Genomic DNA, 24,303 nt, shown 5'->3' with positions numbered 1-24,303 from the left:
CAACAGAGTAGCATAATGCTTGGTAAAGGCTTTTAGTCAAAATTTCAAGCTGAAATGTTCTGTACATCCATGGAATAGGGGATTAAGAAAATGCCTAATAGGAAACTCAGGTTTGTACCAAAGTCCCTAGTTTTGGTGCTTAATGTAGGAGACTGATTTCCTTTGACTCTCTGTATGGCCAGCATCAAGAGGAAGCACCAAAATCAGGTGAACAATAAGACACTGCTATAGAGGGATAGCAATACATGAAGAAAGCACAGCACGGCCCAAAACTGCAAGGCATTTACAAAATGACCAGGCATGCAGTCACCAAGACTAATTTTATTATGGTTTCTTCTCTTCACCGAAAAAATATGCTTAAAACATGTCAGTCCTGCAACATTCCATTTTTCATTTAAAATGATGTGTATTGAAGGATGCAGTTGAAAAGCACATGCACAAATCTAAAACATAATACCATTTTCAATACTGCCTTAGTGTTTGTTTCATTTTAATGCTGATGGTTTTCTAGATGTGCTATGTCTTATCTACTCACACTCCTAGAGATACAGTCTCTGCTCCAGATAGATTGCAATCAAAGACTGCAACAAACAACCAAAGGAGAGCCATTGATTGCTTTCAGACAACTACTTAGGCCAGATTAGCCATCTGACTTCTAGAAATCATAATTGTGGATTTTAAGGGGCAATACAGTCATGGAAAGACCAATATTATAGCACAGGGCTAAAGGAGAGCATCCCAGTCACGACAATGACAGACACAAAGACTTTAGGGAAAGAAAGAGACAAAATAAAGTCTGACAGATTAGAATGACAACAGAATTAAAAGGCAACAGAAGCTAAGTAGGTATGCAGACAACTGTCAAAGGCTTTGAAGGAATAATGTTTAAACAATAGATAAGAAAGAAACAAAGAGTAAATAGAAGGATTTAAAAAAGACATTATCAATCTAACAGGGAAGACAGAAAACATCAGTCCTTATCATTTGAGCAGGATTCATTGAAACGGAAAACCAGATATAAAGACATTGCAAAAATCAAGCTGAAAGCCAAAGAAGCCTCAAATAAGAGCTATCACAAAAATGGAAAAGTGGATACACTATATGTGATAGAACTAAAATGACCACATTTCAATGAACATCTACAAAGATAAACTCTAGAAGAAAAAAGCAAACGTCCTCATTTTGATAAAGACAGTCTTTGCCTATGTAATACATATCTGCACTGTTACTCTGGTGATATAAAAAAACACATACATATTGACTTGACCATCAGGAAGTTTGATGTTTTAAAAAACAAACAAGTCGGCATAATATCAGTGCCCTAGCTTTCAACAGCAAACGTCAGAACAAAGTGTACAAATGAGAATGCCAGGCTGTAATCATAAGACTGGAAAAAAGTTCAAATTCAAAACATTTCAATAATTTGGGGGTTCAAATTATCAGGACGCATCCTTAGTAAAACACATACAATTTTTTTTTCATGTGTGACACTTTCAGTTCTCATTCTGAAACCAGAATTCTTTACTCCTTATGTTGGTTCTAAAAATCTTTGTATGAAACATTCCCCTAGAGCGTGCAAAAGTGCAAAACCACTGATGTCATATATCCATGTAAAACAGTTAACAATGAACATTTCCTTCAGCAAAAGTTGATGCCACTGTTTAAGTGGGCATACATCTTCATATCCCCTTCCTGAGACTGGCTCTACCACCTTGCCACTTCTTTTAATTCATTAGACAAGTAAATATGGAAATTACAGGAAGCCTGAGTTGGACAGTTCTGAAATGAAAGGACTGCCTGTAGGACAAGGGGGAAAATCACACTTGAAGGGAGAAATCACACTTGAAGCCTTACCTTCCAATTAGCAGGAACTCCCCAAGCACTCCCAGGCGCCTCATGGCAATGAGGATCCCCCTCACCGTCATTCCCTCGCAGAAGCAAACCACCACTCTAGCCTTGGGTAACCTTTCTCGCAGCTTGCGGAGCAGGCGATCAAAGCTCTTTTCCCCAGCATTGCTGTAGATCTTGTCAGAGTGAGCAATGCAGAGACCCTCTTGGGCAGCCAGCTCTTTGAAGGCTTCCATTCCACTTTCCCCATAATTTCCTGTTAAAAAAAAAGTTTACATTATAACATGCATTTAACCAACTAAGTGGCAGCTGTGATGGGAAAGAGTTTTCCTCAAAAAAAAAAAAAATCAACTGGCATTAGCAGAAGGAAAAGCAAAGGAGGTCCACCAAAGTGAACATACTCAGAGTTCAGCGGAGCAACAAGATATCCACATATCAGTAGGTCTTAACTGACCTGGAGACTGCAAGTTTCTTTTCTTACATTGATTTACCAGTAGATATTAGAGGCAAACTTGGGATGGATATGTAGAAGAGGGGACAAGGACAGATCAGACAGCAAGGATAAAGTTTTATTAATATTTCTATGGCAAAAATCACAGTGCTGCTAGTCCAGGAAAAGTCACAGTAAAAGAGAAAAGATTTCATTCCAAGCCATTCTGTACTACATGCAGTCCCCACTCATAAAAGTGAATGAAAGATGGGCGTAAACTTAAAACATACTGATCTGGTAGAATTCTGAAAGGCACCTACACTAATCTGACTGACCAACGTTTGTAACAGTTAAAATTTAGGCTCAATGCTTCTCTTGGAATAGGAGACTTTCTATCTGTAAGAACTTCAGAAATATCTCTTCCTAATATAAAAATACTTTAACTTTGTTGTCGAGAAAATATCAAAGCTGATTCTCAAACTCCCTTCATTTTTCTATTTATACATTTTGGAAGCCAAATCAACAGCTTTGCAAAACTCAGACTGCCTTCAGCTTCAGGTAAAATCTCAAGTTTTCTTTGCATATTTTATGCCTCCCATGAGCACAGGATTTATGGATTTATGATGAACATCAATCAGGCAAAAGGAGCAGGTGGATTACAAAAAAATCTATTAACAGTAACAAGAAATGGTTCAAAAAGAGAAGCATGAATTTTAAGCTATCCACACTTGTAAAGTTTGCCTAATTTATTGAGGGAGTAACATCAGGTATGCTGATCACTTCTAGACCCAGACCTTTTCAAGCCAGGGGTGACCGAAGAGGTCTATCTTCCCCCTTTGCAGTGATATTTTGAAATGGCAAATTGCAGTGTGGAGGACTTTTGAATCAGCTTAACTTCCTCCACACACAAAAAATAAAAAAACCCCACAACTCAAAAGGTTTAGCCACCAGAGAGAAAATTCAGCAACAGACAGTTCAGGTATTCTTTATGAATCCAACAAAAATAAGTGCCTTTTTCCAGAAGCACGGATTGTTTGCTGCAGATCAGACACACTATGCAGACAGACTGTGACAGTCATAGTCATACTAGGATGCAGCCAAACCTGCCAGGTCTAGTGTCACACACAAAACTCAAGTCCCACAGCCTTTTGCACTGCACTGCCCTACTTTCTCACAAATTAGCATTGCAGCAAAATGGCCTCTTTTTGAATCTGTGACTGGATGCCAGATACAGCAAGCAGATCGGTCTGCTTTTTTGTCTGTGAGCCAGACAAAGCCGAGAGCAGGAACAATGCCATGGCCCTGCATGGCTGTGGGGAGGGGGGAAGAGAGGAAGAGCTGTGCCTAGCGAGAGCACACCACCAAATGCCCCCACTGGGGGTTCAGCACTGCAGCCCCATCCCACGACCCTGCACTTGCGTAAGTGATGTGGCCTCATCATCACTAGGGCTTGTCATAAGCTGAGAAGGACACAGGTGGAGACATTTCCATGTATTTATAGGCCAGAACCTGCAGTCACCAAGGGATTTATGCCAGGACCTGAGGTGGGACAGTTTGAGCCATACTGCTTTTATGACTTTCCTCAAGTCCCAGACTGAAGCAGGACGGCCTCATTGCTGACTTGCCATTAGCAAGCACCTTATGCTTTGGAAGGAAATTAGGATATATTTCCCAGTTCCATGTGGAACTTTCTGCAGCACAGATTCATTTGAAACCAGTAGGGCTACTCTTAAAGTCTTACCTAAGGTAAGCCAGGGGACTAAACTGAATCTTCTTAGATGTTTAGGGAATCAATATTAGAAAATAAATGTAGTAGGTTTCCTACCTAAATATTAAGCTAGGATGGGATTTTCTCACACATCAGTACAGCACCAACTCTGCCGTGTAATTCAAGTTAATGATTTCAACAACTGAAAAATTAAATCCACTTGGAATGATTTTTTCCAGCTTTAATTTTCATGGAATAACAATTACCTCAAACATGGTCACACCTGTACTAACGGTTCAACAGCCAACAAAAATATAGGCTGAGAGGAAGTAAGATTGTTGCCTATAAATCCAATAAGGGTGATAAGGAGCCGAGAAGGGGAAAAGATAATTAAGATTGAGAACAACACTGACACAAGACAAAATAGGCATAAAAAACCCAGCAGAAATAACCTGAAGTTAAAAATGAAACCTTTCTAACCCTTATACGAAAGATGAAGTGGAACCACTTTCCAGTGGCAGCACAAAGAGAGAAATCTGATGTTAGACTGGTGCTTGCTCAAATCACAAAAGCATTATGTGATATAGATGCCTGCAACAGCCAGCGACAAGACTTGAGAGGTCCTCTCAAAGCCCACTTACTCTGCTCCTGAAGCAAGACAGCATGCTGCACACCTTCCTCCTCCAGGGCAAAGGATCAGGGAGAAAATGAACATGTTAAAGATGTTAGATCTATTGTTCAATTCACTCAGCTACCAGGGTAAGCACAATGTAAGGGCATATATAGGATAGAAAACACTAATTAATTCTGCAGAACAGCCAAGAACATACCCGTCTGTACCAGCTTGCTGGATACATCCATTTCAATCCACATGCACGCAACAGCTGAGAGGGGAAACGTAACAAAAGAAATCTGCACAAGATGGTAGTCAGTGAAGACATACAACAGGGCCATGGGCTGAGGATCATTTTTCCTTTGAAAGAGCCATTGAAGAAAAGATCCAATCTTATCTGTAACTGCCTTTTGTTACCAGAATCAGCTGTGAAAAGACAAAGTATTTATCATTGTGATGAATGTGATTTTCATTCTGAGCTGTGCCTGAAACTAGGTGAGCCAGTGACATACTTTGAGCCCCACAATACCTTGCTAATTTTTAACTTTTTTTTTTATTTTAGCTCTGTTCACCTTGTACCCTATTCAAACAACCAGATATTTTCCTTATATGCTCCAAGCAGAATCTGTACAGCAGTGTAAAGGTAAATTATCACCCTATCATGGCTACAATTTTACTAAGAGGATTTTCATGACACTCTTCTCTCAGTGACAGAGACAGCTTTGCTTCACCACTGTAAAAATCCTAGATAAGGCCATTCCTGAGAGAGATCCACATATCTGAAGATGCTGGTGAGAACTACATGTAGTGAGAATTATTCTCACTCATTGTATTACATGCATTAAATATCATAACAAAAACATTAGGATGCTGTAGTAAAAATCAAAAATGTTATCTTGATCATCAGAAGACAGACAAAAGGAGAAAGTACAAAAAATTAGCCTCATAAATTGCTCCTGTGAGACAGTAAGTATTACATTTATGCCACAGCTACGCTGGAAGTAACGCTATTTGCTTGTATTAACAGTTGAGCAGCATGGGGAGAAGAACCCATGAGCTCCATCTAAAAGGTTTATATTCTTCTTTTTATTATAGCTATTTGGCAGATTTATCCCTATTCTCTTTGTCAAGAGAAACATTTATTTTTCATTTATGAAATGGAGCGGAAATGTAGCCTTAGAAGTCAGATGCTTGTGAGAATTCTGGAGATTGTCTTCTTGAGGGATGCACAGAGCAGCTGTGTGGGTCTTCCCAAGCCACAGGACAGAAAGTGCTGTGTTTTCAGGGGGCTCATAACCAAAACAGTGTGTCCCGCATAAATCAATGTCTGATTTCACTCAAGGATAGGGATTATCTGTGGGGCAGCATAAAGAAATATGAACTGTCAATATTTATCCTGCAGAGAACGTCCCCTTGAAATATAGGCTAGCACCTGTTAAAAAACAAAAATCTTCAAGAGAAAGAAGAGCGTAATTCTGAATAGGAAGACTAAGACTGTCCTCTCACTCTGCTTTCAGTGTCAATAGGAAACATCAACTACTTCTTTAGAGACCCTTTTAGAGACACACCTACAAAAACAGCAGCAACAAAAACCCCCAGCAGAGGACTGAAGAATGTTCCAATGCACTTAAATAACAAAAGGCACAGAGAAAGAGATACTTCACCTACCTGGGCCATGAGTAATACCTTCAGGTGAGGTCACCTATTCCTTGCCATTAGGGGCTTATTTGCTGCATTTGTTCCTCCAAACAAGCAGCAGTAACCACGATGTAGATAAAAGGTGAAAAAAAACAACAAAAAAACCCCTATACCCTGCAAACACATAGTGAAGGAAGTGCACGAATAAAACAACCACAAAACCTAACTTCACCACGGGGAACTGCAGAGGCAAGTCATATCCCAGGAAGGTCCTTCTTTTCACAAATAACAGGTGAGAAACCATTCTCTGTCCTCTTCTTTCTTCTCAACATTATGATCTGTTTGTTCACCTCTCCCAAGCTTGTAGATACATTGCTGGAGGTATGAAATTTGTTTCAGTGTTCAGTATTGATTCACTATAAAACATCTCTTTTCCTCAGCTAATTAACTGCTTTTTGGCAGGGAGAAAATAAGAGGAGAACAAGAGCACTGCATGACATAACAGCAAGGAATAACACTTCTCTACTTGCTTCTCTACTGCAAAGGCAGATTATTTGGGAAGAGCATAGCAAGAACGCGATCTGATTATTTTCCTCCTGATACGTTGCAATAACTGATTTGTAAAAACTAGTGGTAATATTAATTATGACAGTGACTGTATAGCGGTCAAATACAAGTCTGGGAAGACTGGAAGGTTTTAAACCAGTGAACGGAAAAAAAAAGGAAAAAAAGGAAAAAGAATGCCAGTTTTCTCTCCTATAGCATCCCAATGCAACAAAAGCATCTTTGAATAGGGTCAGATAATAAGAAAATGATTGAGTTATCTCATTTTAATGTGTTTCTTATCAGCTAAACCACATTAAATAATCATGTGCATACTCTTAGTCCATTGCAAGCTAAAATTAAAAAGTTCAACCATCAGATTTAAACTAGTATATTAGTTAACAGGTTGGGAACACATACAAAATCAGCTAATGTGTCTCAGATGACAAGCAGTCACTTTCTAAACTAATAATTCAACCACTGACATCCATTTGTCCACACCTTTGATTGGGAGAGTTAAAAATAAAAGCCAAAGTCTACATTTATTCCCTAAATGTAGCAGACTGACAAAAAATGAAAAGTTGTAGAAATAGATCTGTCCAAGTGTTTTATTTTGGTATATCCCAAGCATAAATACTACAGTCATAGAAAGCAGCTCTGTTGGCATGTGTCTTGCAGGACTCTTGAACTGACAGCCTCCCTCCTCTGCCAGACTTCTCTATCACTGTGGAAAGGGCAAAGATCACTTTCATGTTTCCCAAGAATATCTTTTTCAAGGCTAAAATCACACTGATGTCAGGAGGGGATGCATTTTACCAGTTATCAGTTATTCCAAATAGAATTTGGTTTCTTTTTTCTTCACTTAACGTTGACTTTGCAACGTAAAGCCCTTTACCACAGTCTCTTTTCAGAGTTCAGATAGCTTTCTCAACATCTTTTTTTTCTTCTTCACTCACCTTAGAGGTTTTTAAGGGGCAACTTCAAAGCAGGCGAGTTAGGCTATGAGAGCACTTCACAAAACCTAAAGGACCAGCTGCTTTACAATAAGAAGAATTCTGCATGGACATGAACTTCAGTTCCGATATCAGTCAGCACAAAACAGTGCAGAAAATGCCAAAAAAAACCCCAAAAAACCCAAAACACTTTACTAGATCCAAAATCCCAGTCCAACTGCAAAGCTAAAAAGGAAAATTCTACCTCTTATTTTATTCTAAATAGTTTGCAGATAAGTGAGGGGTGGGGGGAGTGGGGAATGCTTTACAAAGAATGCTGAAGTATCTATTTTAACTTCTCTAAGTTCAACAGCTTTAAAGAAGAGAGAAACAAGTCCTTCCAACATTGACCCCTAGGGACAGTTTAATACAGGTTGAAAGACACAGATACTCACTGCAGGCTATTTTTCTTTGACAGTGCTAAAGTGATTTTATATTGGGTGGAGACCTCACTGTCATTTAATTATGGAGAGGGCAACTCACTATTAGAAGCGGAAATAGCAATGTGTATACTCTGTGTTCTTTTAAACTATTTTAGCAAAGTTTTCTGCGTTCACCACAGATTTCAAATCAACTGCACTTTAGCCTGACAAAAGCCAGAAGGATGTGTTAAAACAAATGAATTGAGTCATCTTTGGTACGCTACAGACCTCTGCCATCTGTGCTTACAGACTATTTTCTTCAGAACTTAAGACCCTTCTAGAAATGCAAGAAGTGAGCTGTTGAGACCAGACTAGTCTTTTCATTTGCTGAAGTCAAGCAAAACTGAGGACAAGGGAGAAAATAAAAACAGAAGATGAAAGGGTACAGTTAGATGAATTTTATAGCCATAAAACAATACAGTATTCCTATCATCATCCAAGTTTTCAGAGATGAATCTGAGGTTCGGCTAAGAAAATCTGCATAATTTTAGTAAATGCTAGGTTACCTTATCTCATTAATTACAAAGTATGCACATTCTGCCAAGAGCTCACCATAGTGATGTATTATCTCGGTAGAGAAGGCCCAAACATAAGTAAAACTCTGATACTGGACACAGTGGTTACATTTAAGCCTTCATCCTGAATGAGGCAGGTGCATCATCTTGAAAAACTAATTGATATTCTTGCCAGAAATACAAACACAGGTGAAGTCAGTCCTGAAGTAATGAGATTATTAGTGCTAAATTGCACTTCCCTCATTAGAGAAATGCCAAAATGTGATCTTATGCCAGTATTTTTTTTCTAAACGTATTCAAAGACTACACCCACTGCTTATTTATTATGTGTCCAAGAAGGAGCTTTATTTATATTCTAATGGAACTATATCAATCCTAACCCTGGTTGACATACAGTACATACAGTACAGCATATATGTGATTTTTAGACACCAATACTTCCTGTTTACGTGAGCCACAGCTCTAGATGTGAATTATATCAGGTTTGGAATAACATCTAAGTAATAAATGTTAGTCGTCTTTCTAAAAAACTATACCTAATCATGGCTTATCCATCACCAGAGAAGCTGTTCATCTAAATGGAATAATATTATGGGTTTTGTTGCAAATGAGAAGGTAGACTTTTTGATGTATGCTTTACCAAATCCCTGGATATTGTAATCTTCTTATTCAGAAGAAAATTATGTGATTTTAGAAAGAATTGTGTTTTAATTTAAACGTGTTTAAGAAAGACAGCAGCTGCTCTGCTTTACATGTCCATTAAAGAATTTGATGAAAATAAATATAATTTCCTAATATTATCTGAACTGTCTATCCTCACTCACAGCCTACTTTTGATTTTGCCTATTATGACCAATCATCTGTAATAAATTATATTGGCATAGCTGGAAGAAACACAGAATAACATATTAAACAACTCTGCCTCTGTTTGATACAAGAAGAAAGAAAGCAAGCCAGAAAGGTTTAGATGCTGAGTCTGAAAGCTAGACATAAGAAGCAAAAAGATATTTTTAATAATTTAAGAATAAGGCCTAGGAAAAGAGAACTGAAATGCATAAGCAAAAATAAAATGTATCTAAACAGAATTTTTTACAGAATCAACACTTTCAAAAAGATTTAATTCAACTTTATAAAATATCTTTCCAGTAACACCCCCCCCAAAAAACATTTAGTCAAAATATTTCCAATCACCCCTAAGCTGAAGTCCCAGTTCTGCAAACACTGCCACAGATGGTGACTTGAATACTCACAGTGATGCTTTAAAAGACTTACATCAGAGAAGTTAAATAGATAGCACAAGTTTTTGTAGGATTTGTGACCCACAGAAATAAATTCTAAAAAATAAAATCCTTATTTTGAACGGTTCTCCCAGTGATGATATTGAGGTGAGATAATCATGCTGGCATTTCCAATTGAGTCCATAACCTCAAGGATTAACACAATATAAATGTTTGAATTACAAAATGTTAAAAGGAATATCTGATGCTGATTGGTGAAACATTTGAAATACTTTTCTCCACGGGCTACTACAGTATCTGCAGATGAAAAGGTGACTTAAAGCTGAGAATCCAGGCAGAGCTAGTACAGGAAATGAATGTAAAAGCTGGATTACCACAAGCAAAGAACAACTTATTAGTTTACTTTGCGTAGCTCCCACTGAGGTAATATAAAAGAGTGAACTTTTGAAGGGCAGACTTGTGAGATAGAAAAAACTGTCTAAATGCAAGTAGGACAAAGTGATAAGCCTGAAAACATGAGATATTGTAGAGCACTTAAAAACACTGCTTGTTAATTAAGAGCAAAATGAACAGTTCAGCTTCTGTTCTCTGAATTGCCATTAAGCTACAGAAGCACAAACTGGGACCGAGCACAGATATTGAGTTAGCTAAGCCCAAAAGAACAAAACTGTCACAAAAACGACAATAAAATTTTGCACTGACTATAACACGCTTTTTGCTTTCACATCAGAAATCCCTACTTTCCTTCCCCCTGTACCTCTCTCCCAAGTTTCCCTAGCTGTAAGGAAAGGTTTTAAAGAAGAGTGACCAAAGGCAACCTGGAAAAAATAGTGAAATGACACAGCCATTATCTGACTTTTGCAAACATGAGCCACCAACTCAGTCCGCCAGCGCGTTGCACACTGACAGAGAAGCATGGCGGTTCTGCATCCATTATGCTTTGCCAGGTTGTGTTCTGACCTCCTCAGCCCTCCAGCACCTGTGCCCGTGCCCAGGAGCACTCCCAGATCACCTCCCGTGCCCTGTGGGCTGAACAGGGAAGGCCTCGGGGGTGAGAGGCCCTCCCAGCACTCCTGATGTGGTTCTTCACACCTCGTGCCTCCTTGGGGAGATCTGTGCAGCTCTGCAACGCAAACCTGTGGAACGGCTTGTTGGAAGGAGAAAAGAAGGACCCCTCACTGGGTTAAGAATCAGAAAAAAGGACAATTTATGGAGAAAGACAAAAAAAAATTTGGGTTTTCCCCCCCCCCCCCGCACATTGCAGTTTTGCTTTCTCCATACCCACAGCCCTGTGACTTACAGGGAGGTCCTGGGGAATGACATCTGGGTGCTCACAAGCTGTATAGTCATCTGGAAGGTGCCAGCAGCATCCTGTCCCCAGCTGGAAACAACCTGAACCCCAGCACATTATCCCAGCATGGCTTCAGCTGCTCAGCCCTCAAATAAATGCTGCTGGAAAGGCGTGCTGGGGGAGGGGAAGAGTCCTCTGCTGAAGGCCCACAAGATAACCACGGGCCCCTGCAAACACCAGGGAAGAGAGGGAGAGTCCTGCTTGCTCACAACACCTTGTCTTTTCCTGAATTGCACCTGTGAGGGCCGAAGCACCTGGAGAAATGAAGCCCCAGTGAAGCGGGCAGGCGGTGAGGGCAGCGTGGCAGGCCCTGCAGGAAGGGCAGGGCAGGGCAGAGCAGGGCGCAGGCCCCATGAGGCAGGGCCTGGTCCCCCAGCAGCCAGGTTGCCCTAGCTGCCTGAGGTGGCTGCGGGCAGGGCAGGGCAGGCTTCTCTGCCAGGCCAAGTCCAGTTTATTGACATGGGAACTCAGGTTGAGAGGGAAAGGAGGGGAGAGGGAGGTGGGTGACCCCGGATGGCAGGGTGACAGATGGGAAATGGGAGGAGAGGCACCAAGGCTGTGCATATATTGAGCACATCCAAATACAGCAGCTACTGAGGGTAAGACAGCTATGCTGATACACTTTGCTGCGTCCAGGCTCTCCAGGAACGTTGTAATTAACCGCTGTCAAAGCAGGCTGTGGGATGGCAGGCTGTGAGGCAGATTTGGGTGGCCTACCGGCCTCGGCTTTGGCGCTTTGCTGGCAGCGCAGAAGCAAGGGCTTCATCAACGCAGCTGGGTCTGATCCCACAGCTGTGGGAGACAGGAAAAATCCATCTGCAGTGGTGCAGATGTGATCTTCTTGGTGAAAACATTATGGGGGATGCCTCAGCCAGTCTGTGCGGTTGCTCCAGGGCTGTGAGACAGCGCAGCTCCCCCCCTCCCAGGGTTTTAGATGAGGATCTCCATCAAGGGTATAGAGGAGCGATGAGGCTTTTCAGGGTGTTCTGCATTTCTGCCTTGACTGAATCAATAAATAACTACATGGATGCCTCTTGATCTCGTGACAGCCAGTGTGGTAGATCTGAGCTGTGCACTAAAATACTCTATATATTTCTCTCCAGCAACAAGAAGATCTACTGTTGACAGAGGGAGTACAGCAGTTCAACAGACATACTTCTACAACTGGGAGTGTTAGAAAATCAGTCCCTGAAGTCCTGACCAGGCACCATGGGAGTATGATCCAAAAGCACAAGACACTAAAAATTCCATTTTGGCATTGTATAACCTAGCATCACTAACATGCCTCTGGTATGAAATAACATAATGTTCTGTGACAAGATGTAAGCAACATACAGTGAAAAGATACTGAACCTTTCAGACGCGTAGAATGTTTTCAGGCCAGATATCATCTGCTTTTTGTATCTAATCCAAATACAATCAACTGAATTGGTGCTGATACCAAAACACATGTGAGATCCAAAAATAAACAAATTTTCAGTTTCTAATTATACTGGACAATTTAATTTCTTTTTTTTTTTCCAGATGGCCTGAAAAGTTAATTTTCTCTTTTCTGCATTGCCATTAAGCTTCAGAAGCACAACTTGGTATTAAGCATAGGTGTTAAGTTGGCCAAGTATTAAAAGAACAAAATAAAACAGTGAGGCTATTTATGACAGCAAACTCATAAAAGGTTCATAAAAGTGTTACACAGCTGGAGAGGAGGAATGGGTCATCTTTGAGAAAAAAATCAGCAGTGCAGGAATCACTACAGATTCTGAATACTGAGGTCCCACATAAACTCTTTCTCTCCCCATCAAAGCATTTACAGCATTTAAATGAAGACCTGGTAGCCCTTTGTACGAGTCTCACATAATCTCCTCTCCTACATAGTAAGCAAGATATTTAAATTAGATTTGATGACTTTTAGTACAGAACCAAGATTTCACCAAGAGAATATAGAAAAACTTGACGCTTCCCATACTTTTGTAGAAAGAAGCTAACAATTCTTCTTAAGACATAACTGAGATATACCAGTCACATACAATGGTATGGGGGGCACTGATGTGTCCCTTTTATTAATTTTAAATGTTTTCTTTCTTAGCACTATTTCTCATGCAACAGAATAGGTTTTTTGTATCGTTTGCACTTGCCTACTTGAGAAGTAGATCATGATGCAGTGATCCTACAGGGCACCTCTCAGTAAATGGGGTTTGCCCTAGCCTATTTTGAAGAGTGCTGTCCTATTAGATGCTATGATTAGATTGGATTAAACACGTGATGTTTCTGTAGGTATGTGATTGTATACAGAAACAAACCCGCAGATGCTTGGAATAGGGAAGTTCAGGGCATCTGTGAGTCTGCACTACATGAGAGCAAAGCTGTTTAGGGTAAATCCCACTTACGTGCTAGGGGAATTGGATGGCGCAGAAAGTGTTTAGCTACTTCATTATCAGCAGGATTTCTCTGTTTCTAAAATGCTGCTATATTTTTCACCATACAGTGAGAACAGCGGTGTTTTTATTTAAAATATGGTCTGAAGGCAAATTTTTCTCTATCTCCTTTGAAACTGTTTGGAGCCTCAGAAGGTAATATTGAAATTATCCATTGCTCATTTCCTTTGATGCCATCAGGACCCAGCTCAAGACTTCTTGGGTGCACAGACAAAATATCAATGGGGTAGGTAGGGAGAAAAGACTACTAGTGATAAACAAAATCATACACAAACTGTTGTCACAAGTTTTGTCATATTTCTCTTATGGATTCCACTCAGATCCCTCTAGGATGCTTACCCAGAGGAATAAGGAGATAAGAAGCTCCCTCATGTATGCAATATGCGCAACTTCCATGAGCAATGCAAAACAACTCATTCCAAGCTGTTACACTCCCATATGGACAGAGAGTGAAAGGTGCCCACCAAGTCTGGCCCTGACGCTATTCTGTTGATGCGATGGCCTCTCCTCCACTCTCACTGCAGCCCCACACAAGGGGAGGGGTAGTTGTGCTTTTGATGCGTCTGGGAGGGTGAGCACAAATGCAGAAGGCTGCTCTTGAAATGTCAACCTGATGACAGGAATTACTGGCACAACTGTGAGCAAGCTCATTCCTGAAAAATCTTTGGCAGCAAAGAACCTCAAAATCATGTACAGAATTTCTATGAACATACGCATCTTTTGGACACTTGTTAGACTTTTCTATGGTCCTCCCTCCTTCATAACAACAGTTAGGTATTTTATTTTATGTGGACGAGATTGTGGGTCTAACATTAGTTTTGTCCTTAAAAACATTTACCACATTGCTACGGTATTTTCAAAGAAGCTGTGATCTTATCATATACATCTGTCCAGGTTTTAATATAATCAGAAAAGCATATGGTTATGCATATTAACTTATTATGAGAAGGAGACGCTTTAGGCAGACCTCAGTTTTCAGCTTTAATAACTTGACTATTTATATGCTGTTCGAAAGCTTGCTAAATGACACAGTGAGGGCCAAAATCTACTCTGTTTTGAGGATGCAGATTTCACTGATTGAATCAGGAGTAACGTGCATTAGCAACTGCGAAAACAGTCAGTTAGGGCTTATATTTTTGACATTTTTAAAAATGTCATCGTAACAATGCAGAGAAAGGTCAAGGGATTAAAGCTGTGTAAGTCTGGAAATTTAATAAATATCAGCAACACTTGTCTTCCAACTTTTGCCTTTCTTGGTTCCAGCATTCGTCTATATATTCTTCAGGTGCGCGCTGTCTGCACAGAGGCAAGGAGATTGTGTTGCCAGGATGGTTACAAGAGTACAGAGGGGCCACATTTAAAAGCAAAAATGCATAGTTGATAAGGCATGCTCATTGGCTTTTGGGAGCCTAGGAGATGAACTTATTATCTCCTCTGAGATAAATTGATTTTAAAAAGCTTCAGTGTACAGAGCTGGAAAATTTAAGAGCAGTATAAAAAAACCAGAAATCATTACTGAAATCTGGAGGATCACCAAGTACACCTTATGGAACAGCCATGTCAAGATTACTACGGAATCAGAAAAGACAAACGGCCCTACAAGAAGTTTTCGAAGTCTACTAAAGGTCAGTTGAAATGAAAGGTATATCATTGTATACCTTTTTCTGACCCCTGAAAAGGCTTTATTTTGGCTGATGACTATTGGTATAGTATTTTTGCATAAGGATTTCCATATTTAGCTAGGTAGTTTGCCTACCCTAACCTTAGGCCAGTGCTTTTTGATAAATTCCAAGCTCTTATTAACTTAAAACCAAACTTTTAAATGGTGTCTTTAAAAAAAAGAAAAGACTGAAATTATCTGGACTGAATTTCTATTGATTTTATTTTTAAAAAACAGAGGCTCAAGCAAATGATTGATGAAAAAAATGAGGGTTGCAGGCTTATACAATGCCTCTGAGAATTCTTACAATATAGAATGGCAATATTTCCAAACTGTCTTATTGCATCTTCCTTAGCTTACAAACAGGGCATATCAAACCAATAAGACATGCTAAAAACAAAATGAAGAGATTACAAAGCAAACAAAACAGGATCTGATAAAAAATGTAAATCGCTAGACTCTGCTAGAGGTAAGTTTAACTTCTTATTTAAAAATAGTATTTAAAGATATTATTTTAAAGACATCATCTGACAGCTTGCCGCAACTATTAAAAAAGGAAAAACAGACAAACTGTTTATTTACTGAATTAATATACAAGAACCTTCTGAAATAATTTATTACATTGTGGTCTGCAATCAAAGGAACTGTATCTGATGAGTCTTTTTGTCCTCTCTGTTCTCTGCTCCCTAAGATTATTCAATTATTCAATTTTGGGGAAAATACCATACTTGGAAAGACAACTGAGTAGCAAAGTTCTCAATGGCACTAGGACCATGTTTGGTGGCATACTGCTAAGACATCTGCCCAGGGAGAATCACCTCTCTTCACGGAGGCATTGGCCCCTTAATTAGTGCAGTGCCTTTGTGGCTTCTTTCCCTGTATTGCTTGCTAAAAGTAGCTGTGGTTGGTGCTTTCCTTGGACTCGCTTTCACTCAGGAAGCTTTAGAGAAGCCTCATCATAACATCCAAAGAAAAGCTCAGGAACAGCAGGACCTTTATCAGGACTTAAATCCTGTTGTGTTGAGTTTCATTTGGCACTTCTCAGCTGCAGATTAGGGTCTATCTCAATAGCCAGCAAACAAACACCATGACTAATAATTATATCTGAAATGCATTGCTGAAACAGCTCTGAAATATCTTGTTGGAACACGACTGCCAGACTTGCTTTCAACCCTACATCCCAAAGACAGCTGTAACTGAAATTTTACAAGTAGTAACTTGCAAGAGTTTTCCCCCATGGCACTCCATCTTCTGTTAAAATCTCATCAACGGTTATAATAAAATAATGTTTGCATTTCCAATGAAAAAATCCAACTGAGAAAGAAAAGGCTGTTAACAAAGTCATGCTTCAAAATGTCACCTCACACATTGCCTGGGAAAAGAGGTTAGATGCTACAGTTTTCCTTGGCAATGTTAATCAGATTAATTACTTCATTTTGCTTACAATTCAAGAAGCTAATGGTTTTGCTATTTTTGTAGGTGGATATCTGCCTATAGCAAAAAGTATTAATGGTCAAAGATAAACGGATTTAAGAAAAAAAAGATCCAATCTGAATTATTTATTTCTCTGACATCATAGTGCTAGGAAAAAAAAATTAAAACATCACTTCCTGAATTGCATCCACTTTAGTGACATTATGTTATAGGTGTCAACTCTGTCAGAATATCGTCTGTCAAAACGAGTTAGTGAAAAATTTAGTACTTCACTTTTAATGAAGAATAAGTTTGTAATGGCATTTCAATTTTCCTTCATCCTCTTGTTAGCACTTGATAAATGCTCTCTCACAAGCAGTATTGCTCTTCTGACATGATGCCCGCACTATAATCTAGCAAATCTAAAGAAAGTCAAAGGCAGAAAGCTTTCTAGTTTTCTTAACATTTCTTGAGATCTCTGCAAGCTATTTTCATCTTGATGATTTAATTTGAATGTATTAGTTGTTTTTTTTCTCCCCTCCTAAATAACATTTTATGTTGAGTGGATATTCATATTAGCAGAGATTGATGAACACAAAACAGTATGTCAATGAAAAACATCTGAAGCACTTCTGTATGTTCAGGTATGTATATACAACAAGAGGGGGGTGAACTATTTTGTCTCCTACCTATCAGGTGCAGTGAAAAAATTTTATTTAATCACAAATGACCATTTTTCTTTCTTTTCTCATAGAGTTGATATCTGTCATAGTGCTACACTGGGAATAGACACTTCCCGTGAGATATCTGCTGTACTTACTATCCTTAAGAAATAAAATATGTTTTTCTTCAATGCAAAACCCAACTGTAGGCACAGCTAAAGGCACAACAATGACTCAAGTGGCCCAAACGCTGACTGGGCAATCTTTCTGAGCAACACCATCAGAGATTTGCCATCTTCTGAACACACACAGCAACAGCCATCTGCTACACGGGGAGCTCTGTCACTGGAGCTGACTCAAAGTTTGTCAAAAGCATGAGCAGAAGGGAGGAGACGTGCTGAGATACGGGCTGGGTAAAAGCTCTGGAGCAGCAGGTTGGTTGCTCCCGGGAGTTCCCAAGATGCAGAAGCTGGGAGCCCTGGCCGCTACTCTCCAGAGCTGTCACTCCCACAGCAGCATCAGCAGCTACTGTCTCATATATCATCTCTTCCCCTAATGACACCAACCAGCCCAGGCTACCAGATTAAGCACAGACAAATTGGGCAGCAGGACTGTGTCTTCCTCTGTCTCACAGTAAGCCCTCGCAGCCACATTACATTCCCTGCTTAGATCTGAACTGGTCTTCCTGTCTTGGAAAAAAAGGAAATTATGCCATTTGGCTTCCATCGGTAGTATAGGAATCCAAAAGGTAACAGAGAAACATTAGAAGCTGGGAACTTCAGGAAAGAAAAGAAAGAAAGAAAGAAAAGGATACTGATAAAGGACAATGATGGTGGGTCAGTGCTAGAAGGGATTTTGTGGATCAGGAAGAAGCATTTAATAAGTTTTTATGTTCTGTATTTTAGGAAAGAGTTAGATAATGTATACCTACCAGAAGACGATGACGGTGTTGATGGTGATGATGAATGGTAATTTTCCTTCCCAACTCAGAAGGAAATCAAGTGGCAGCTCCAAAAGCAGGCATTTTAAAATGGATGTGTTCAGATAACTTCTGACAGAAGTTGCTGACGAGCTCTCTGAACTACTAATAATTATTTTCAATAGCTTTCAGAAGTTGTGAAGTGCCAGAGGACTGCAACAAAGGCACTGTTGTGCAATACTTTAAAAGAATAAGTGAGTTAACCTGAGTAATTACAGGTCTGTCAGCCTGACATCCATTCTGGACAAAATAACTCAGGAGCTGACATGGAACTTGAGTAGGAAAAAAATGAAGGGAGTGGGGCAATAAAACAGGTGCCAATCATTATGTGTATGTGGAAACTAGATCTTTCAAATTCAGTTATCCAAAATATCTTTTATCAATGGATTTACAAGCTTGGTTATTAAAAGTAATAATGTCAATGCAATAGTTAGATTTCCACAGGACATCTACCTTCATTTTGCATGACATTTTGGCTATGAACGTGGAATGGTAAGAATCAGTATCACATACATAAAATAGATTAAAATCTGGCTGGTAGGTCTCAACATATACTTGCAATGAAGGAGCACTCATTGAATGGGTGTCTCTTTATTGTGTCTCATAAGAATCTGCTGTTAGATTTTACAAGTTAACATTAATGAGTAACCTGAAAAAAAAAAATACAAAAGCATTACCAATAACATTTGGAAACGACAGAAAGATTGGGAAACAAGTTACTAATGCAGCATGATCTAGATAATTCAGTAAACTGGGCATAGACAAAGAAATATGCAGTTAAATGCACACATAAATTTAAACTCTCGGGAAGTAAAATGCTGCACGTACAGGATCGTGGACTCCATCATAGGGTGAAATTGCTGGCTTGGGGATTATAATACATAAGGACTGAAGGTAATGCTGTGGCTAAAAAATAATGGAATTGGTTTTTAGTTACGTAAATATTTCATGGCATTATGACTGCTTCTGCAGTAATATCCAGTACTCCAAGATACTGGGAAAATGGTCAAGTTTCAAAGACTAGCCATCAAGATCATGAAAGGTGGGAAGATGTTACTTAAAGCGACCTATCCAAGGGCTCAATCTCCTTCTCAGTTAAAAAAAAAAACAACCCTCCAAAGCAAGAATCAAATGCAGCTTTTAATTGTAGAAGGAATTAAATTCTCGGACAACATTCCAAGAGAACTATTGGCATCAAGGAACTTACCAGTCTGGATTTTAAAATGTGTTAAGTGTACACACACAATTACACAATGTTGGGAGTCCCATGAAGGAGATGCTTGAAGAATCGTGTGGTTTTGAGTTGGACTGGATCTTGGGAAACTTCTGCTCAAGTGATACCAAAGCTGGACCTCTGTCTCTACTCTGCATTCCTAAAATATATTCCCTATTTTGAAATAGCTGAAATTCTCATATAATCACACCCTCTAGAACACTTGGGAATATCTTAAAAATTAAGAAACTTTCAAACTTAAGTGTAGCAAATGTCATTTATCTGTAACATGCCCCTATAACTTGTCAGCGCAGTTGGTCACACAGATATCCAGGCTACTTAAGCATGAAGCATCCAACCTGGGAACTGTCCATTAGAGTGCTGTAGGCTGCAAATCGGGATTAAATAATATTACACTTCTAAGTACTTGACTAGCTACAGTTTGAAACGCTAATGCCATTATCTCTAATGTGTTACTTGTGAAAGCTTCAGTATGCCGACATTACAAACTCAACAAGGCCTCTGCAGACATAAAAGTTCAAGAAAAGCCGTTCAGCATTGAGAGCACTCATCAGAGAAGTGAGGAATATGGCTTCAATTTCGACATGAGGGGATAAGAAAATATATCTGTCACACAGGAGAGTGACTTAGTCCCTGAAATACAGTATTTCTTGAGCTGGACTCTACTGCATCTGACTGCAATGGAGTTAACTTTCTTTATAGCAGCCTGTATGTGGCTCTGCTTTGGATTTGTGGCTACAAGAGCGTCAATAACACACCAATGTTTTGGCTGTTGCTGAACAGTGCTTGCACAGCACCAAGGCCTTCTCTTTTTTCTGCTCTGCCCCCTCCTTCCCCAACAGTGAGTAGGCTGAGGACGGGGAAGAAACTGGATGGGGACACAACCAGGACAGCTGATCCAAAATGGCCATGGGATTACTCCATACGATATGAGAATGTGCTCAGCAATAAAAACTGATGCAGAAGGGGAATTTAGGCTTCCAAGGGGGTTGTTGCTTGGAGACTGACTCGGGCATAGGTCTGCCTGTCAGATGTGGTGAGCAATTTTCTTTGTTTCACTTGGAGGTTTTTTCCCCGCTTCTTGTATCCATGAAGCTGTCTTTATCTCAACACACAAATTTTCTTGCTCTTGTTCTTCCTATTTTCTCTCCTCATCCCATTGGTACAGAGCAGGGAGGAGTAAGTGAGTGACCGTGTGGTGGGTGGCTGGCTGCTGGCCAGGGTCAACCCACCACTTGGAACAATGAACACATAAAAAGTTCTTGCAAAATACAGCAGTGTAACATCTGACAGTAATGCTTCACAAAAATGGTATTCCCATCTTCTCAGGGGAAAAGCTGATCCAGAATCTCTTCCATGTTGTTAATGAGATAACATGTAAAATAAGAATCACTTAAGAGTGATCCAGAATAAAACATTTTTTTTTATGTTGAAACAATTTATTTTCAGTTATCCAAAAAATGTTTTTGCATAATAAATAAATGAATGAATCACCTGTACAGCTGAGCTCTAGCCAATTACCATTTCAAGATAAGTTAGGATTAAGGTAAAACATCCCCTTTTTTTTTTTTTGCTTTTCGTCATGTAACAACGAACCATATCTGGATCCCTCTTGTCTACTGGATCTGTTCCTAATTAGCAGTCAAGCAGAACTCCTTGATGGATGCAGAACTTAAATGGTGTGAATAAAATCAAAGTTGCAGAAATTAAGGGTTAAACATCTGTGCTTGCAAGTGTGCATCATCCCCACCCTCCTTTGCCTATTGGTGCTCCCGATTACAGTACGGAGAACATCCTTTTCCCTTTATTCTAAATAACAATGGCCTTTGTCACCACAAAGATAATTAGTAGCAGCATAAAGCCAAGTTTCCCTGAGACTGAAATTCAAATGTACATCACCATGAAGAAATTCTTTGTAAAGACTTACATTTTTAGAACATATCCCTGAAATTTTTCTACATAAAAAGAGGGCAAACTGATGAAATATTGTTTCTATTAGTAAGATGTACAATCTTCCCCTCAGCTCCTCTGTTTTATAAGTCTCTTTCCTCATAAACATGTACATTTTCCTTGTATGCATGTATATTTGCATTGAAATTGTGTAATAATTATACCCAAAACATCTTCCTACGGAAATCAGTGGCAAATCTTCCATTGACATCAATGGAATCAGATGGAAAGTGAATTCTATTCTTAGATTAAAATAACTTACAATAATAAAAGGCTAATTATGATCTAACTGTAATGACTATAAAGCCTTTCTCAAATACTTTGCCTGTCTGAAAACTAAGCTTGCAGGTCAGCTCAGACAGATTTTTTTTTTTTCAGTCTAAATAAAATGGACTTCACAGTGACTGAGGGCATGATCATCAATTCTCTGTGGTTCAGAGATGCTTACATCTGGTCGTTAAAACTACCGAAACATGGTGGCTTATGGTAAAAACATGAAAAGAACAGTACTGAAGAAGAGAGATTTGGCAATAAATGTGTGTTTTTCCAGATGGCAATACCTTCTGAAAACAATAAATAGTCAAGTGAGCTTTTTAGAAACTGTTCTAGGTATTAATATAGATTCTGAAATACAGGCTTGGGAGGGGAGGCTGCAGGAAGGGCTGGGAGAACGTGGTACAGAAAGGTACAGGCTATGATTTTTAGGGGATGGGATGATGAGACCCAGAGTCAGAGGCAGAGCCGGTTAGAAGATTCCTATAGGATGTTTCCTCCTTTGGAAGGTGATGATTCAGTGAAATCAAATGATTCTACAAGAATCTCTTCATTTCAACAAATTCCTCCCCAAAACAAGGCAGCTGCTGTTCCATGGAATCTCCCAGGCAGTCACCTTCTGTGTTCTGCTGGGTACACAATGAAACCTGCCTACTGCGCAATGAAGCATACATAGTGCTTATTCTGAATATGAGCTCTAATTTCTAATATTTTTTTAAAAAATCTGATTCACAAAATATTATGTATTCTGTCATTTAAGTTAGTATTTGTTAGAGGCTAGACAATTTAAGATGGTTTCTTTGGAAGTCAATAAAGTTAGTAGTTTGTACTAGTATAAGGAGGCTGGCAACACCAAAAAGCCAGTAGCCTTTTACAAGAGAAGTCTTTGTGTGATGGAGACACAGAAATAGTTCTTTTCTTTTTCTCCTCTGTATGTTATTTTCCTGCATGTATTATGATAAAAGAGCTGTCTGAGCTTGTGAATTTAAGAACATACAAATCAGTACTCTAAAAGTATTAATTTAAAAATGAGAGAGGAAAAAAATCCAGGTGATCTTTACCCTGGTGAAACCCAGATTCTAGCAAGTGGGTAATAAAAGCAGAACAAATAAAATATTTAAAAATAAATCCTAATTCTTACATGGGCAAATACAATGAAGTTTCAGCATTCGTTTAGCTGCCTACTTACCTGGATCTCTGATTCACAAAATCAGAAAAGATAGCCAAGCTAATCAGTTATTTCAGCACACCACTTTAAATTACGAAAGACAGCAGCAAGTAACTTTCACCTGTCTCTTCAAAGCAGCACATCCAAAATCCTGCCCTTTTTCTCCAGCGGGCTGCAGCCTCTAGTCAACCCACTTATCAGTTTTCATAATCCTCTGATATGCACAGTTCTAAGGCTGTTTGGTTTCGCCTTAGCCTAACCCACTACGTAGACCTTTACAAGGCTTGTAAATGTTAGCCGTATCGGTAGAAAGCCTGTCTTTAATGTGAGATAAGCACATCGTGCCTAACCTTGTAAGGCACTGGACACTGCTGTGATGTGAGCAGTCTCCAGAAACTGTGTCCTCTAAGTGTATGGCTAATTCTTGTCCTCCATAATTCAAGTGCTTAAAGTTAAGTTAGTGTTCACCTGCCTTTGGGATCAAGCGAGAGTATTCTGCACTTGAAAGGATCTTTCCATAGAGTCAGATGTATGGCTAAATTTCAGTCAATAGCTAATCTCCTATTGACTTCATTAAAACCAAATCGTAGTTCTGAACATAAATACAGATGCATTGCCAGAATTTCAAAGAGCATTTTATTATTCATATATCCTCAGGATATGAACTATAAAAAGCAGCGATGTGACTTTGGATACTTGTGGTACCAGCACATTTCTGCTTCACACTTCACAGGCAACACCACAGCCATGACAAAAGTGGAATACATTATTTCACATACCTTTGGACTCAGAAGAAAAGGCACAAATAGGTGTGACAAGGACAATGAGTTTTCAAACATGACTATACTCTAAATTGCCTTGTAAGAGGACATGAAGATGTTCATTGCATGAAGGGGCAGCATTTGTAACATGCTGGTTGTGTTCTGAAACAACCAGAAAATATCAATGCCCGTATTTTCTCTGTTAAAATTAAAATAAATATTCACCACTGAGTTCCTTTCTAGAAAAACCATTGGGTAAAAATGTTAATTATCCTAGCTACAAACCTCTTGTTTTCTTCTGTAGTGTTTTTTTATTTATTTATTTTGCATGGGCTGTCAGATGAATTATATCATTTTAGGTACAAAGTAGTATTCTAATTAATGAGACCATAGAAAAATGTCACTGCATCCTTTTGGAAAACTTGCTGTTTTCTTCAGTCACAGGGGCCAATATTTATGTCATAAGAGAACAA

The 24,303-nt window shown here is 39.2% G+C and overlaps 1 protein-coding gene across 3 annotated transcripts in view; it reads right to left on the bottom strand.

The window, feature by feature from the left end:
- Positions 1-24,303, bottom strand: part of GRM1 (glutamate metabotropic receptor 1) — a 189,006-nt gene that overhangs the window by 151,297 nt on the left and 13,406 nt on the right. For all 3 annotated transcript variants that reach the window (XM_054195397.1, XM_054195398.1, XM_054195399.1), the window contains exon 2: positions 1,855-2,104. In XM_054195397.1, coding sequence (XP_054051372.1) covers positions 1,855-2,104 — 250 coding nt within the window. The remainder of the gene's footprint in view (positions 1-1,854; positions 2,105-24,303) is intronic.

Source organism: Rissa tridactyla, chromosome 3 (genome assembly GCF_028500815.1).
Source record: "Rissa tridactyla isolate bRisTri1 chromosome 3, bRisTri1.patW.cur.20221130, whole genome shotgun sequence".
In the NCBI taxonomy this organism is placed as follows: Eukaryota; Metazoa; Chordata; class Aves; order Charadriiformes; family Laridae; genus Rissa; species Rissa tridactyla.
This window is presented reverse-complemented; position numbering and strand designations above follow the sequence as displayed.